Here is a 14,056-nt window from a genome sequence, read left to right as displayed (position 1 = left end):
ATCATTTGTTCCATAAGGATCTAGGAGAGAGAGTCATGCCTCCTCCATGAGACCCATCTCTACTCTTAGCCCCTCAAGTCAGCACAGACTCTTGATACATTACTGCCCTACTTGGAAATCATAGCATATTATTGGATTTTCTGGTTAAAACTACAAAGGAAGGTGTTTCCACTGTCTTTCTTTTCCACCCATTCTTGTATCTCTCCTACCTCTCAGGCAGTTCCCTATGTCTAATTAATACCTCCTGCTATAATTTCAGTCTACTTCCAGTATGATCTCAGTGGGCTGATTCCATATCTTCTTTGCATCAACCTGTCAGCTAAGTGGGCTTCCCTTTACTCCTGCATTTGGGTTTTGTGCTTGAAACTACTATCTGTTGTCTTTCCAGGGTCCTAGAGCAGCATAAACTCAACAAGGACCAGTGGGAGGAACGGATCCAGGTGTGGCATGAGGAGCACCGGGGCATGCTCAGGTAAGATCACCCTAGCAACTGTGGGTTCTACTGCTTTTGCAAGGAGAATGAGAGAGGTTCTGGTGGAAAGAGGCGAAGGACTAGGGGCACTAGAGGATGTTGGAGAGAAAGGGATAGGAATGCAATTTATAGGGGAAATTAGAGATAGAAGGCAATTAAGGATCATTATAAAGCTGTATTTTTTTGAATGATGGCAACTGATAGCCCAAAGAGTTTTGACCATAAAGAAACAAAAGGAACCTCAGGATCCCTAGGGAGCTTCTAGAGTACCAGGGACTCCTCCCCAAGAAAGAAATGTGGAAGGAGCTCTCTAAACATGGCAGATCATTTGGTGTTGTCTAGTTGAGGATCAAATCTTATCATTTTGCCATCACCACACCATCTGGGTTCTGCTAAGAACGTAAGAGGCTTCATTGCAGCTAACATGCCAGAGGCCAGCGAGGGTCAGCCCACCCTTGTTACCCTTGGGAACCTCAGATCTTTGGCTCCTGTTAGCAGGTTTTGTTTGACAAAAGTCATGTTGTGCTCTATTTTCCATCATCTGCTCACCTTCTATCCCCTTTCCCTCCCCTAATGGCAAGATTCTTGTCAGAAGTGCAGAGTAGGTAGGCTATCTCCCTGGGTCTGATTCACAGGTTTCCCTCTATAACCGCCCCCCACCCAAATCTGTTATTTAGGGAGGATGCTGTTCTAGAATATCTGAAGATTGCCCAGGACCTGGAGATGTATGGTGTGAACTACTTCAGCATCAAGAACAAGAAAGGCTCAGAGTTGTGGCTGGGAGTGGATGCCCTAGGTCTCAACATCTATGAGCAGAATGACAGGTATAGCTTAGAATTCTCTTAATTTATTTGGGCCACTCTGACACCTAGGGCTCATCATGAAGTAGGACTGTATCTCTGGGTTCCACCTGGGTCCCACCTTTTTCTACCCAGTTTAGATCAGCCCAAATGATTGCATAACCTCCCAGGCCTCTAAATCTTGCATTGACCATCCATTATGGTAGTCGCTGGCCACATGTGGCTATTAAGCTCTTGAGATGTGGCTACTCTTAAATTGAGATATGCTGTAAGTGTAAACTATACACAAGCCTTTGAAGACTTAATATGAAAAACAGAATGATGAATGTCTCATTGATATTTTTTAAATATTAATTTACATGTTCAAATAATAGTCTTTTGGATGTACTGGGTTAAATGAACTGTTATTATAGTTACTCCCATCTGTTTCTTTTTTACTTATTTTCATGTGGCTATTAGAAAATTTAAAATCTCATTATATTTCTATTGGACAGCATTAGCCTAGCACCTACCTTGTCAGGATTTGTAATTAATCCTACTCCCATATGATGATTAAATGCTTTTTAGCCTATAGTCCCTCTTTCTACAGACTTCTCTCACTTGCTTATTTTTTTTCCCTTGGTCTGCTCTTGGTGAGGATGGATGTAATAAATGATTGTTCCATGTAACTTCTGCATCTCGGAGCTCGTTGTTTACATTCTCCCCAACTATTACAACCTTAGGTGAAAGAGTCCCAGTAAAATAGGGCTGGAGATTCTTGTGAGAGATTTTTACAAGGTCCATGCCTCAACAAAAAATACAATAAAGCAAACCTCAGAGTTGGGGACAAGAAATAATAAGTTAGCTGTGGTATCAGGAGGTCCTTTTTGCATCCTCAATGCTGGCAACTGACCTGGTGGCATGTCATAACACTGGCTGAGCTGACAATGAATCTACCTCCTTAAGGAAGAAGTTGGGGGTACAGAGGGCACACCACCGACCCTCTGTGTCCTTCCTGTCTTTCCTTTGTCCTAATGTTCTTGTTCTCTACAGACTGACTCCCAAGATAGGCTTTCCCTGGAGTGAAATCAGAAATATTTCTTTCAATGACAAGAAATTTGTCATCAAGCCCATTGACAAAAAAGCCCCGGTAAGTGATTCCTCCTACTGAACAAGACACGTACTTGCCAAGACCTGGATAATGCTAGGAGCAATCAGGTCATTATATCTTTTTCTCATTTTTCTGGCTTTTTTTGTGTTTGTGTATGTGGGGACTGGGAATAGGAGGCACAAAAGGAGATTGGCACTGGAAGGGGATATTGATGACAAGACATGACCAGGAGACATCCTGTAGCTGGTGCCACCCTGCTACCTGTGTGTTAGGAGAAGCATAGATGAGGGAGAGCCACAGCCTCTCCACCACTGTCTTCTGCTGTCCTGATGCTGTGGGGTGGAAACAGAGAGTGCATCTCATTTTTTAAAGCCTCTAGGCTCCAGAAAGTGAAACTGTTCATGTACTTGATTTATTTTTAATTGTGGAGAAAAGACAAAGCCAGAAGTCCAGATCCAAAGATGATCTTCCAGACTTGCTTTTTGGTATAACTTTGCTGCTGTCCTCTCAAGACTTATCTCCAGAGCAACCCAAGAACAAGAAAGGGCTTTGGGTCCAGTCATTCCTCTAACATGCTCACCACACTTTTCACCTACTCAGTTGCCTGTGGTTGGTAAGACTGGGAAGCTGGTGATTGAGAGTAGGATAGAAAACAGAAAAGGGTCTTGTCTTCTGGTGTACCTCATGTCCAACAAGGGTCAAAGGCCATGCTGAGACAGACCCTTCTCATGAAGCCTCAACAATTCTTCTCCAGCTGTAAGGTCTCTGAACTTCTGCTGCTAGGCACTATATATATATATATATATATATATATATATGTTATCTTGTTTAACCCTCAACAACATTGTCAGGTAGGTCGTAGCATACCTGTTTGATAATTGTGGAAATTAAGGTTCAAAGAATTGGAGTGATTTGCCCAAGATCACACTGCTAAAAATGGTGAATCTGGGGTTTATATATACATTATTTGACCTCTAGAGCCTGTGCTCCATCCACTGCACACTAAGGCATATGAAAGAGTAGTAGTTTGGGTTCCATGGCAGAGGAACTGGTGGTTAGCCAATTAGTTGGTAACCTTGGTCCAGTGATATTTATAGTAACAAACAAACTAGTTTTTTTTGTGTGTGTGTGGTTTTTTTTTTTTTTTTTTTTTTTTTTTTAATTGCTGCTGTGTTCAACTTTAGTTGGAAAAAGGTAAGTAACAAAGCCAGCTGAGATCAAGGGCTTATTTTTAAAAATGACAGCCAAGAAAATCAATGTTCAGATTTATGTATTTATGTATATATTTACAACTTGCCTTATTCCAAAAATGATTTAAGGGGCTATGTCTAGGATATGCTTTTAGGAGGTTACAGAAACAGTCCTGCCCCCCATACTGTATGTACCAGTATATTATGCAGGGATTATTGGGCCTCTAAGAGAGGCCCCTGAGATTTAACAGGATTCCTAATTAGCAGATAGATTCAGTTCCTATCTTTCAATTAGATTGAGGATATTTTAGGATGTGATGCTTTCATAAGCAAAGGTTGAAAGAAATTGTGGTTTGGTGGAAAGAGCACTGGTTTCAGAGTCAAGAAGCCTGGGTTCTAGTCCCCGGTTTGCCACTAGTCTGCTGGGTTACCATGGGCAACTCACTTCACCACTCTGATAATTAATCTTCCTATCTGTAACATGAGAAAACTGGGCTAAATAACCCTTCCAGTGCTTTCAAAAGGCAGAAGTTCACCTTCATCTGTCCCTCCAATCTCATTTTGATTGTTGGTTTCCCATCAGGACTTTGTCTTCTATGCTCCCCGGCTGCGGATTAACAAGCGTATCTTGGCCCTGTGCATGGGGAACCATGAGCTATACATGCGCCGTCGCAAGCCTGACACCATTGAGGTACAGCAGATGAAGGCACAGGCCCGGGAGGAGAAGCACCAGAAACAGATGGAACGGTAGGTTCTGTGGAACTGGAGTGGAGGCGGAGGCTTGGGCAAAGAAGCTTCTCAAAAGTGTCAAGATTGATAAAGGAAAGACATGAAACCATCCTGGATGGGGGGAGAGAGAGCTGTACAGGGTTCTCACCTCCTCCATGAAGTCTCAGGCATCCTCTTCCCCAGGAAGCAGGCATCAGAAGCCTAGGATTTCAGAGGCTCAGAGGAGGGAGGGGTATTTCATAGTTCCACATTGTCTCTGACCCTCATGCCATTGCTCTTCTAGATAGATTCTGGGTTGCTCCGGGCTATCTGACCAGTGTAGTGGCATTAGCAGAAAGCTCCATGCACATTTAAACATGGACTCTATGGGGATTTCTGAGTGGAATTGGGAAGAGCCAACAGAATTTTCCTTATGAAGCCCTTATACTTTGTAACCCCCTTGCTACTGAAAGTGTAGCAAGGCTCAGCAACAGCAACAGCAACTTGGGAACTTATTAGAAAGGCAGAATCTGACACCCTACTCCAGATCTGCTGATTCAGAATCTGCTTCTTAAGATCCTAGGTGATCAGTTCTCCAAAGAAGTTATGCAAATGGCCAGCAGGCATGTGAAAACATCCCTAGTCATCAGGGAAATGCAAATCCAAACTACAGTGAGATATCACTTGATAACTCACTAATATGGATATAATAAATAAATACAGAAAATAATAGCTGTTGTCAAGGATGTGGAAAAATTGGAACTCATGCACATTGCTGGTGGAAATGTTTCAGCTACTATGGAAAATAGTTTGGTGGTTTCTTAAAAAGTTAAACATAGAATTACCATATGATCCCACAATTCCACTCCTAGGTCTATTTTCAATATAATTGAAAAGAGTACATGTACACAAGTGTTCATAGCAGTGCTATTTACAATAGCCATAAGGTAGAAACAGCCCAAATGTCCAACAGATGAATGGATAAACACATTGAATAGCCATACAATTGAATATTATTCAGCCATTAAAAGGAATGAAGTACTGATACATATTACAATGTGAATGAACCTCTATAACATTATGCTAAGTTAAAGAAACCATACACAAAATTTCATATACCATATGATTCCATTTATATGAAATATCCAAAATAGTTAAATGTGTAGAGGCAGAATGCAGGTTGGTGGTTATTAGGGGTTATGGGAAGGAGAGATAGGAAGAAACTCACTTAATGGGTATGTGGTTTTGCTTTGGAGTGATGAAAACATTTTGGAACTAGATAGAGGTGGTGAATGTACAACATTGTGAATGTACTAAATGCCACCAAATTGTTTGCTTTATAGTGGTTCCTATTATGTGAATTTCACCTCAATAAGTTATTTAAAAAATAAGATCCCAGGTGATTCCTATGCACGTTAAGGTTTGAGAGCCCTGTTCTAGTAGGTACTAGTAGGTACTGTCATAAAGAGTTTGGAACCTCAGGAGGCTTCTGAATCTAGTAGGCTAGAAAAGTTTGAGAAGTTAGACACCCAAAGTCCTTATTTATTCAGAAAAATTTTACTGAGATTGGGGACAGTTTACAGAACCAGATCTGGCAGGAACCTTGCCCTCAAGGACCTCACAGTCTCGTTGGAGAAAGAGGAAAAATAATATATACATAACTGTTCAAGGTACAAATGTTGTATCATTTTTTCACTCGATAAATATTTATTGAGCAGTGAAAAATAAAACAGACAAAAATCCCTGCTATCAGGAAGCTGACATTCTAGTGGGAAGAGACAGAACAAATAAGCAAATTACACAGTATGTGAGATGGTTAGGAAGTGCTGTGGAGAAAAATAATAAAGAAGAGGGATGGGGAGAAGGATAGGCCAAGTATTCTGAGGGCTCAGAGAAAGAAAAGACACCTAACCTAGGCTGAAAAGGCAACCTCCTGGAAGAGGTATTGGGGCAAGAAAAAGTGAATACTTGTTCTAGATTTGCAACAAATTCTGGGAAAAAAAGAGCCCAGAGCTGGGCTTCAGAGGGCCTGCAGAGTTAGGCCTAAGGACTGATACCCAGATGGCTGGGCTTGAAGCACAGTAGACAGGGCAGGACTTATTAGACCATTTTACAGATAGGGGTACTGAGAACAAGAGCAAAGAAGTGACATAGCTAAGTTTACCCACTGGTTACCCACTGGTGAGTAGTAGAGCTGGGAGTTCAGGTTGGATCTCATGACTCTGGAACAAATGACAGGGTCCTGAGTGTACTGACCCATGTGGGGCTATGATGTAAGGACAGGATGTGGAGATACGGGAGCGTGGTCACAACTCACAGGCTCTAAGTATGTTGGATGGGTAGGGGCTGAGGGTCCAGGGCCAGGGAGCCTTAGGGCCTTTCCATGTGACCTATTCCATCCCTTTCTCTTTTCTTAGTGCTTTGCTGGAAAATGAGAAGAAGAAGCGTGAGATGGCAGAAAAGGAGAAGGAGAAGATTGAACGGGAAAAGGAGGAACTGATGGAGAGGCTGAAGCAAATTGAGGAACAGACTAAGAAGGCTCAACAGGGTGAGGCTTAGAGTCAGTCACCTTGGAGACTGGGTTTTCCTGCCTGAGCTGCAGACTCAGGCTATATAATCCATATGTGCCTACAGATAGATGAAAGTTGGGGCAAAAGGAAGAGTGCCCAGAGCTTTTTGCCAGCTGTGCCCTGGGGTGAAGCATTTCCAGGAAGGAAACTAAGTGTTCCTTTCATGTCTGCATGTTTCGCCACCTTTCCCTCTTCTTTTCTTTCCAGAACTAGAAGAACAGACCCGCAGGGCTCTGGAGCTTGAACAGGAGCGGAAGCGTGCCCAGAGTGAGGCTGAAAAACTGGCCAAAGAGCGTCAAGAAGCAGAAGAGGCCAAGGAAGCCCTGTTGCAGGCCTCCCGGGATCAGAAGAAGACTCAGGAACAGCTGGTAAAGCTACAAAATGGGCTGGGATTGTGGTACCTGAATTTTCTTCCCTGTCTGTCTACCTATTCATAGTTGCCCCTGCCTGCAGGGCTGGCTCCTTCCAGCAGGGTGCCAGTCAACAGGCCCCCAGCAGATAGCTTATTCAGAAGCAAGCTGCAAAGTCACTGATGTGGCCCAGAAAGCTTTGCAGTCTTCCCTAACCCTTACTTTTATTCTACTTTCTTAGCCCTTGGGGATCTGAGCTGATGACCTGACAAAGGAAAGGTAGGGAGGAAAGAAGCAAAGGAATTTACACTTAATTGACTACCTACTGTGTGTTAAAAGCTATGCTAGCAACTTTTCCTTTCCCTTTACTTTCTTATTTCCTCTCCTAGTAATCCTACAAGATTAACCCACATGGGATACTATGCCCAGATAAGGAAATTAGGACTCAGGGAGGTTTAAGAGACTTGTCAAAGATCACACAGTGTGGCTGAGTAAGGATGAGAACCGATTTTTGCCTCTCTTTGAAGGATTTGTTCACTAAAATCGTATGTAAAACTATGTGTCTGTGCACTTTTCAAGGGAAGAGGGTGAGCATCCTTACTTTCATCTTTATTTACTTCTGTGACTCAAAAGCTAAGAACCTGTGTCCCAAACTCCTTGATATATGTTCTTTCCCTCTACTGTTTGGAGTGTGAATGCAGGAACTAAGACCTTAATTAGCAGGGGAAAGCTTCCTCTAGGAGATAGATGTGTCCAAGGTGTGAGGGTGTGCCTAAGTTTTTTCCCTTGTTTAGATTGCCTTGTGACACTATAGTGTCTTTCCTATACTTGTCCTAGGAGGAGTCTTAGTGGAGCATTCTAGGAAAACAGGAAAGAGTCTGGCACTTCAGGCAGTGGCACGGTGATTTCCAAATCTTTACAAAGGCCCTAAATATGCAGTGGGCAACAGTGCATGCACAAGAGAAAGAGAGGGAGAGGGAGAAAGGGAAGGGGGGGGAAGAGAGAGAAAGAGAAAGAGAGAGAGATGAGGAAGAGAGAAATGACATGTTTGTGTTCAGGAGGTCTGTAGTCTAGGAGTGGATCTCTGACTTCTAACGAAATGATTTGGAGTTAATAAGAATAGTAGATCTGAGAATAGGAGTGGTCTTCCAGGCTTCCTGGAGGAGGTGTGGTTAAAAGAGCCTCCAGGACAGCAAGCAAGTGGAACAGAAAGTTTCCTATTGGTTCCCCAGGGGAACTGGGGTTGAAGATACCTAGGTCCTGAGGACCAGAAGGCTCAGCTCTCACAAGCTTCCAATTTATCCATAGGCCTTGGAAATGGCAGAGTTGACAGCTCGAATCTCCCAGCTGGAGATGGCCCGACAGAAGAAGGAAAGTGAGGCTGTGGAATGGCAGCAGAAGGTGAGACACAATGCCCAGAGTAAAAGCATTATGAAAGAGGGTACCTTAGATTCCTCAGATTTGGGCTCCTTACTCCTTCCATCCTTCCTTGACAGCAGGCATCATGGGAGAAGGAGCTCGAGGCTTTCTCAAATACTTCCCAGAATTCTCCAATACACCAGGGAAGTTGGTAAATTGTTCCTATTGTACAGGTGCAGAAACTAAAGGCAGACAAAGTGACTTGGCCTACCTGGTGCCTGCCTCCTGCTGAGCCATTCTATGCACTTGTAGGATGCCACAAGTTAGCCTGATCTGACTGCTGATTCTTCTTGCCCTCTGTTACTGGACAGGCTCAGATGGTACAAGAAGACTTGGAGAAGACCCGTGCTGAGCTGAAGACTGCTATGAGTACACCTCATGTAGCTGAGCCGGCGGAGAATGAGCAGGATGAGCAGGATGAGAATGGGGCAGAGGCCAGTGCTGACCTGCGGGCTGATGCCATGGCCAAGGATCGAAGTGAGGAGGAACGCACCACTGAGGCAGAGAAGAATGAGCGTGTGCAGAAGCACCTGAAGGTATCCTGGCAGGGCCAGAGGGTCAAAGATACCATGTGCATTCCCTAGATCATCATGGGGTTAGGTAGAGGAGCCTGTCTCAGTGGAGTATGAGAGTCTGAGCCTTTCTCTAATGAGAGTTTAAGGATAGGCACGCATCACTTATCAATCAGACCTTGGGCCACCTCTTCCTTTTGTTTTTTGCCCCACACTCCATTTATCTCTTATATTCAGAAAATACCCTGACCCAATGTCTACCTGAATCTTTGATACATTGTTCTACTCTCAGAGAATACCTGCCATTGGTCCCCTAAGTTTGTGGGGGGTTTTGTTTTGTTCTTGCCCCACCGCATTCCCAACAGGGCTGAAAATGGCCCTCAAAAATAGGTGTATGTGTTTGTGTGCAGAAAGAGAGCAGTGAGGGGGTATGTGTGTGCAGAGAGAGAGAGAGAGAGAGAGAGAAAGAATGAATCTGATGAATCTGGTTAAATAAGGGGGTAAAGTGAGAGCAAGCCATTAACCTCTCATCCCCTTACACCCTCACAGGCCCTCACTTCAGAACTGGCCAATGCCCGCGATGAGTCCAAGAAGACTGCCAATGACATGATCCATGCTGAGAACATGCGACTTGGCCGAGACAAATACAAGACCCTGCGTCAAATCCGGCAGGGCAATACCAAGCAGCGTATTGATGAATTTGAGTCCATGTAATGGTCACCCAGCCTCTAGGGACCCCTCCTCCCTTCTTCCTTGCCCCCACACTCCTATAATCTTGCCTAACTCACACTGCTGAAGCCACTAACTAGAGCAGCCCTGGAGTCATGCCAAGCCTTCAGTGCCTCTGTGGGACCAAACCTAGCCCCTCAGCCTTCACTCACTTCCTTGGGCAAATAAATGGCCCACTATGGTGCCAATTGGACCCTCTTTTCCCTCTCTCATTTTAATCTAGATTACTAGAAGAGACCACTTCTGTAGCTCAGAGGCACTTCCCACTTGACTGGGGAAATACCCCCACATTTACTGTTCTGTAGGACTTAAGTGTGGTGTAGGTTGAAAACTAGCCCTCATCCCTGCCCCACAGCTGCCTTCCTTTTCAGGGTCCTGTGATTTGCAGAATTGGAGCATCACAAGGTTTACAGAAGGAGGCAGGGCTCTGGGTATATGCTCTAGGGTATCAAACCGACCAAGGATTAGACCTTCCTATGTCCATTTCTTCTAGAGTTATTTAGGCTTCATAATGATTGGAAATGAAAAAGATGTTCAGTCATTCTTCTCTATACCTCCCAGAATGGACCTGTTACAAAATTCTTACAAGTCTTATCCCTGAGTTCAGGAATTTGGTTTTTCCCCACAGCGAGATTGGAGGAGACAGTACCTTTAAGAGACTTCACCAACATCTTAGAAGGCTATTGGCCATTCTATTCAGGCAAGGCTGTTTAGAAGATCCTCCCCCAATGCCTTATGGGAGCCTAGGCTTATTTCAAGTGAGCTCTACGGGCAGAGGTATCCCTGACTATTATTCTGGGTTCCTCCCTTCTTGGGACCTGCCCCTCCTCATTCTAATCCCCAAGTTCCCTCCAACTAGAATAGTAGGGATGGTTACCCCAAAACCTAGCCAGCCCTATCCAGGACTCTTGCCAATGGGGGGGAAAGTACACACTGGGCTTCAGAGAGCTGTTGGGGGCTCTGGCCTGGTCACTTCTACACTCTAACCCCTTTCTCTCAACACAGGAGCAACCTCCTCCTCTTCTCTGTTTCATGTGTGCTCTTTTTTTTCTACCAGTATTATATATTCTGGTGGCATCTAATTCAATATTGATTTCTGTGTTTCTTGCTAATGCACCCTTAGAAGATATTAGTTTTGAGGCAGGATCATTTTGGCCTCATTTCCTTACCATCCCCACACCTGGGAAGCATATACTATATTATAAAATAATATTTTGCCAGAAACATTATTGTAAGAAGCTTTCAGTATTAGTGATGTCACCTGTCACTATAGGTCATACAGTTCATTCTTAAAGTACTTGGTATTTGGTTTTATTGTTCTTTTTATTTTCCCTTCTCCCCAGAGTTAAGTCCCCAAAGGGTCATACTGTTCCTCCATGCAGTGCTCCTAGCCCAAAGCTCTTGGCTTCAATCCCTCCCTGACTCCATCCTGCCTGACTTTGGGGAGTCTTATGTGCATTGCTGTGAATTATATTGACAGTCTCTTGGTGATATGCCCTATATTGGCTAAATTCAAACCTGGAATTGTGGGACAATCTAGCTGCCTTAAGGGCAATAATGCACCCACAGGGAGGCTGGGGAGAAAGGTTATATTTTCTATTCAGTTTTTTGTGTGTATTTTTGGGGTTTTTAAAAATTGTTTTTGGAGGGGTTTATGCTCAACCCATGTTCTATTTCAGTGCCAATAAAATTTAGGAAGACTTCTCTGTTATTTGATTTTTTGTTGTGGTGTGAGTGGGTGGCTATAAGATACTACACTGTAATTTCCATTCTGTAGACCACCTTCCAATCCTTGGTCTTATTTCATCCTCATTTCAGTCCTATGGAAAGTGGATATGACCATCCTCATTTTAGAGAAGGGCCAATGGAATTGAAAAAGAAGAATAACTGCCCAAGGGCACAAGACTGTCTTAATCATCTATGCCCTTTCCACAGCTCCAGACCAATTTTTCCAGTGTAGGTGGGCCCTGCGTTGACCGTGTGATGCTCTGGGGCTCACTTACACTTGGGACTTTGGAGTTGCTTGTGAGGAATGGTTTGTATCTCTAGACTCCTCCTGGGATAGTTAGGCCCTGTACTGCCTTCTTGTCAGGAAATCTTCCAGGCTTGCCAACTTCCTACTACCCTCACTTTTTGCAGTACCAGTGAAGGTCAGAAAAATTACCTTGAGCCCTGTTGTAAAAGGCAGTGAGGAGTGGAGTGTGAAGTGAAATGGAGTATGTACAAAAGCTGTTGGGAAGTACTTTATGGCTTACAAAACATGTCAATTTTGTAGCCTAAATGGAGTTTTTCCAATTTTAAAGATGAGGAAACTGAGACCCAGATAAGATTTCTAGGCCGTCTTGAACTTGACACATTATCTCACTTACCAGTCCCCTTCTTGGTGAACCAACACTTGCAGGGAAAGTAAACTATGTATTCTGTGAGCTTTAAATCCTTCACAACAAAACTTTGAGCCAGGGCACCTGAACTTGTCTGCACATTGGAATTTTAAAGGTTGAAAAGCCTAGACCACATCCTCAGATCAAATTACAATCTGTGGTAGTAGAATGCAGACATCGGTACATTTGATGATTTCAACGTGTAGACAGACTTAGGAACCACTGCTCTGAAGACATACTATTTTTTAACATTTTTAAATTTTTTTAAATTTTATTTTAATTTCAGTATAGTTAACATGTAGTGTTATATTAGTTTCAGGCGTACAATACAGTGATTCAACAATTCCATACATCTCCCAGTGCTCATCACAGCAAGTGTGCTCCTTATCACATCCCCCATTTCACCCATCCCTCCACCACCTCCCCTCTGATAACCATCAGTATGGTCTCTAGCTAAGTGTCTGTTTCTTGGTTTGCCTCTCTCTCTCTCAATCTTTCCTATGCTTGTTTGTTTTATTTCTTAAATTCCACACATGAGTGAAATCATATGGCATTTATCTTTGTCTGACTTATTTCACTTAGCATTATACTCACTAGCTCCATCCATGTCATTGAGAATGGCAAGATTTCATTCCTTTTTATGGCTGAATAATATTCCACTGTATATATATATACCACTTCTTTATCCATTCATCTATCAATGGATGCTTGGGCTACTTCCATAATTTGGCTACTGTAAATAATGCTGCTATAAACATAGGGGTGTAAGGATCCCTTTTATCAGTATCCTTGCATTTTTGGGGGGTAAATACCTAGTAGTGCTATTGCTGGATCGTAGGGTGGTACTATTTTTAACTTTTTGAGGAACCTCCATGATGTTTTCCACAGTGGCTTCACCAGTTTGCATTCTCACCAACAATGCAAGAGCGTTCCATTTTCTCCACATCTTTGTCAACACTTGTTTCTTCTTGTGTTTTTGATTTTAGTTATTCTGACAAATGTGAGGTGGTATCTCATTGTGGTTTTGATTTGCATTTCCCTGATGATGAGTGATGTTAAGCATCATTTCATATGTCTGTTGGTGATCTGGTTATCTTCTTTGGAGAAATGTCTGTTCATTTCTTGTGCTCAATTTTTAATTGGATTATTTGTTTTTTGGGTGTTAATTTATATAAGTTCTTTATATATTTTGGATACTAACCCTTTTTTTTTTTTTTTAAAGATTTTATTTATTTATTTGACAGAGAGAGACATAGCGAGAGAGGGAACACAAGCAGGGGGAGGGGGAGAGGGAGAAGCAGACTCCCCGCCGAGCAGGGAGCCTGATGTGGGACTCGATCCTGGGACTCCAGGATCATGACCTGAGCCGAAGGCAGTCGCTTAACCGACTGAGCCACCCAGGCGCCTGGATACTAACCCTTTATCAGATATGCCATTTGCAAATATCTTCTCCCAGTCAGTAGGTTGCCTTTTAGTTTTGTGGGTTGTTTCCTTCACTGTGCAGAAGCTTTTTATTTTGATGTAGTCCCAGTAGTTAATTTTTGCTTTTATTTCCCTAATCTCGGAAGACATATCTAGAAAAAATGTTGCTAGGGCCAACGTCAGAGACATTACTGCCTGTGCTCTCTTCTGGAATTTTTATGGTTTCAGTTCTCATATTTAGATCTTTAATGCACTTTGAATTTATTTTTGTGTATGGTGTAAGAAAGTGGTCCAGTTTCATTCTTTTGCATGTAGCTGACCAGTTTTCCTAGCACCATTTGTTGAAGACACTGTCTTGCCTACTAGATATTCTTCCCTGCTTTCTCAAAAATTAATTGAACATATAGTTGTGA

General features: G+C 43.0%; 1 protein-coding gene across 1 annotated transcript in view; it reads left to right on the top strand.

Annotated features, from left to right (window-relative positions):
* Positions 1 to 11,540, top strand: part of MSN (moesin) — a 63,827-nt gene extending 52,287 nt beyond the window's left edge. The window contains exons 5-13 of the mRNA XM_021680558.2: positions 389 to 472; positions 1,150 to 1,296; positions 2,305 to 2,401; positions 4,136 to 4,299; positions 6,678 to 6,808; positions 7,038 to 7,198; positions 8,489 to 8,581; positions 8,911 to 9,135; positions 9,661 to 11,540. Coding sequence (XP_021536233.1) covers positions 389 to 472; positions 1,150 to 1,296; positions 2,305 to 2,401; positions 4,136 to 4,299; positions 6,678 to 6,808; positions 7,038 to 7,198; positions 8,489 to 8,581; positions 8,911 to 9,135; positions 9,661 to 9,825 — 1,267 coding nt within the window. The 3' untranslated portion in view covers positions 9,826 to 11,540. The remainder of the gene's footprint in view (positions 1 to 388; positions 473 to 1,149; positions 1,297 to 2,304; positions 2,402 to 4,135; positions 4,300 to 6,677; positions 6,809 to 7,037; positions 7,199 to 8,488; positions 8,582 to 8,910; positions 9,136 to 9,660) is intronic.
* The last annotated feature ends 2,516 nt before the right edge of the window (positions 11,541 to 14,056 follow it).

The sequence above is a fragment of the Neomonachus schauinslandi genome, chromosome X (assembly GCF_002201575.2).
Source record: "Neomonachus schauinslandi chromosome X, ASM220157v2, whole genome shotgun sequence".
NCBI lineage: Eukaryota > Metazoa > Chordata > Mammalia > Carnivora > Phocidae > Neomonachus > Neomonachus schauinslandi.
Note: the sequence above shows the minus strand (reverse complement) of the source record. Positions and strands in the feature narration are given on the sequence as shown.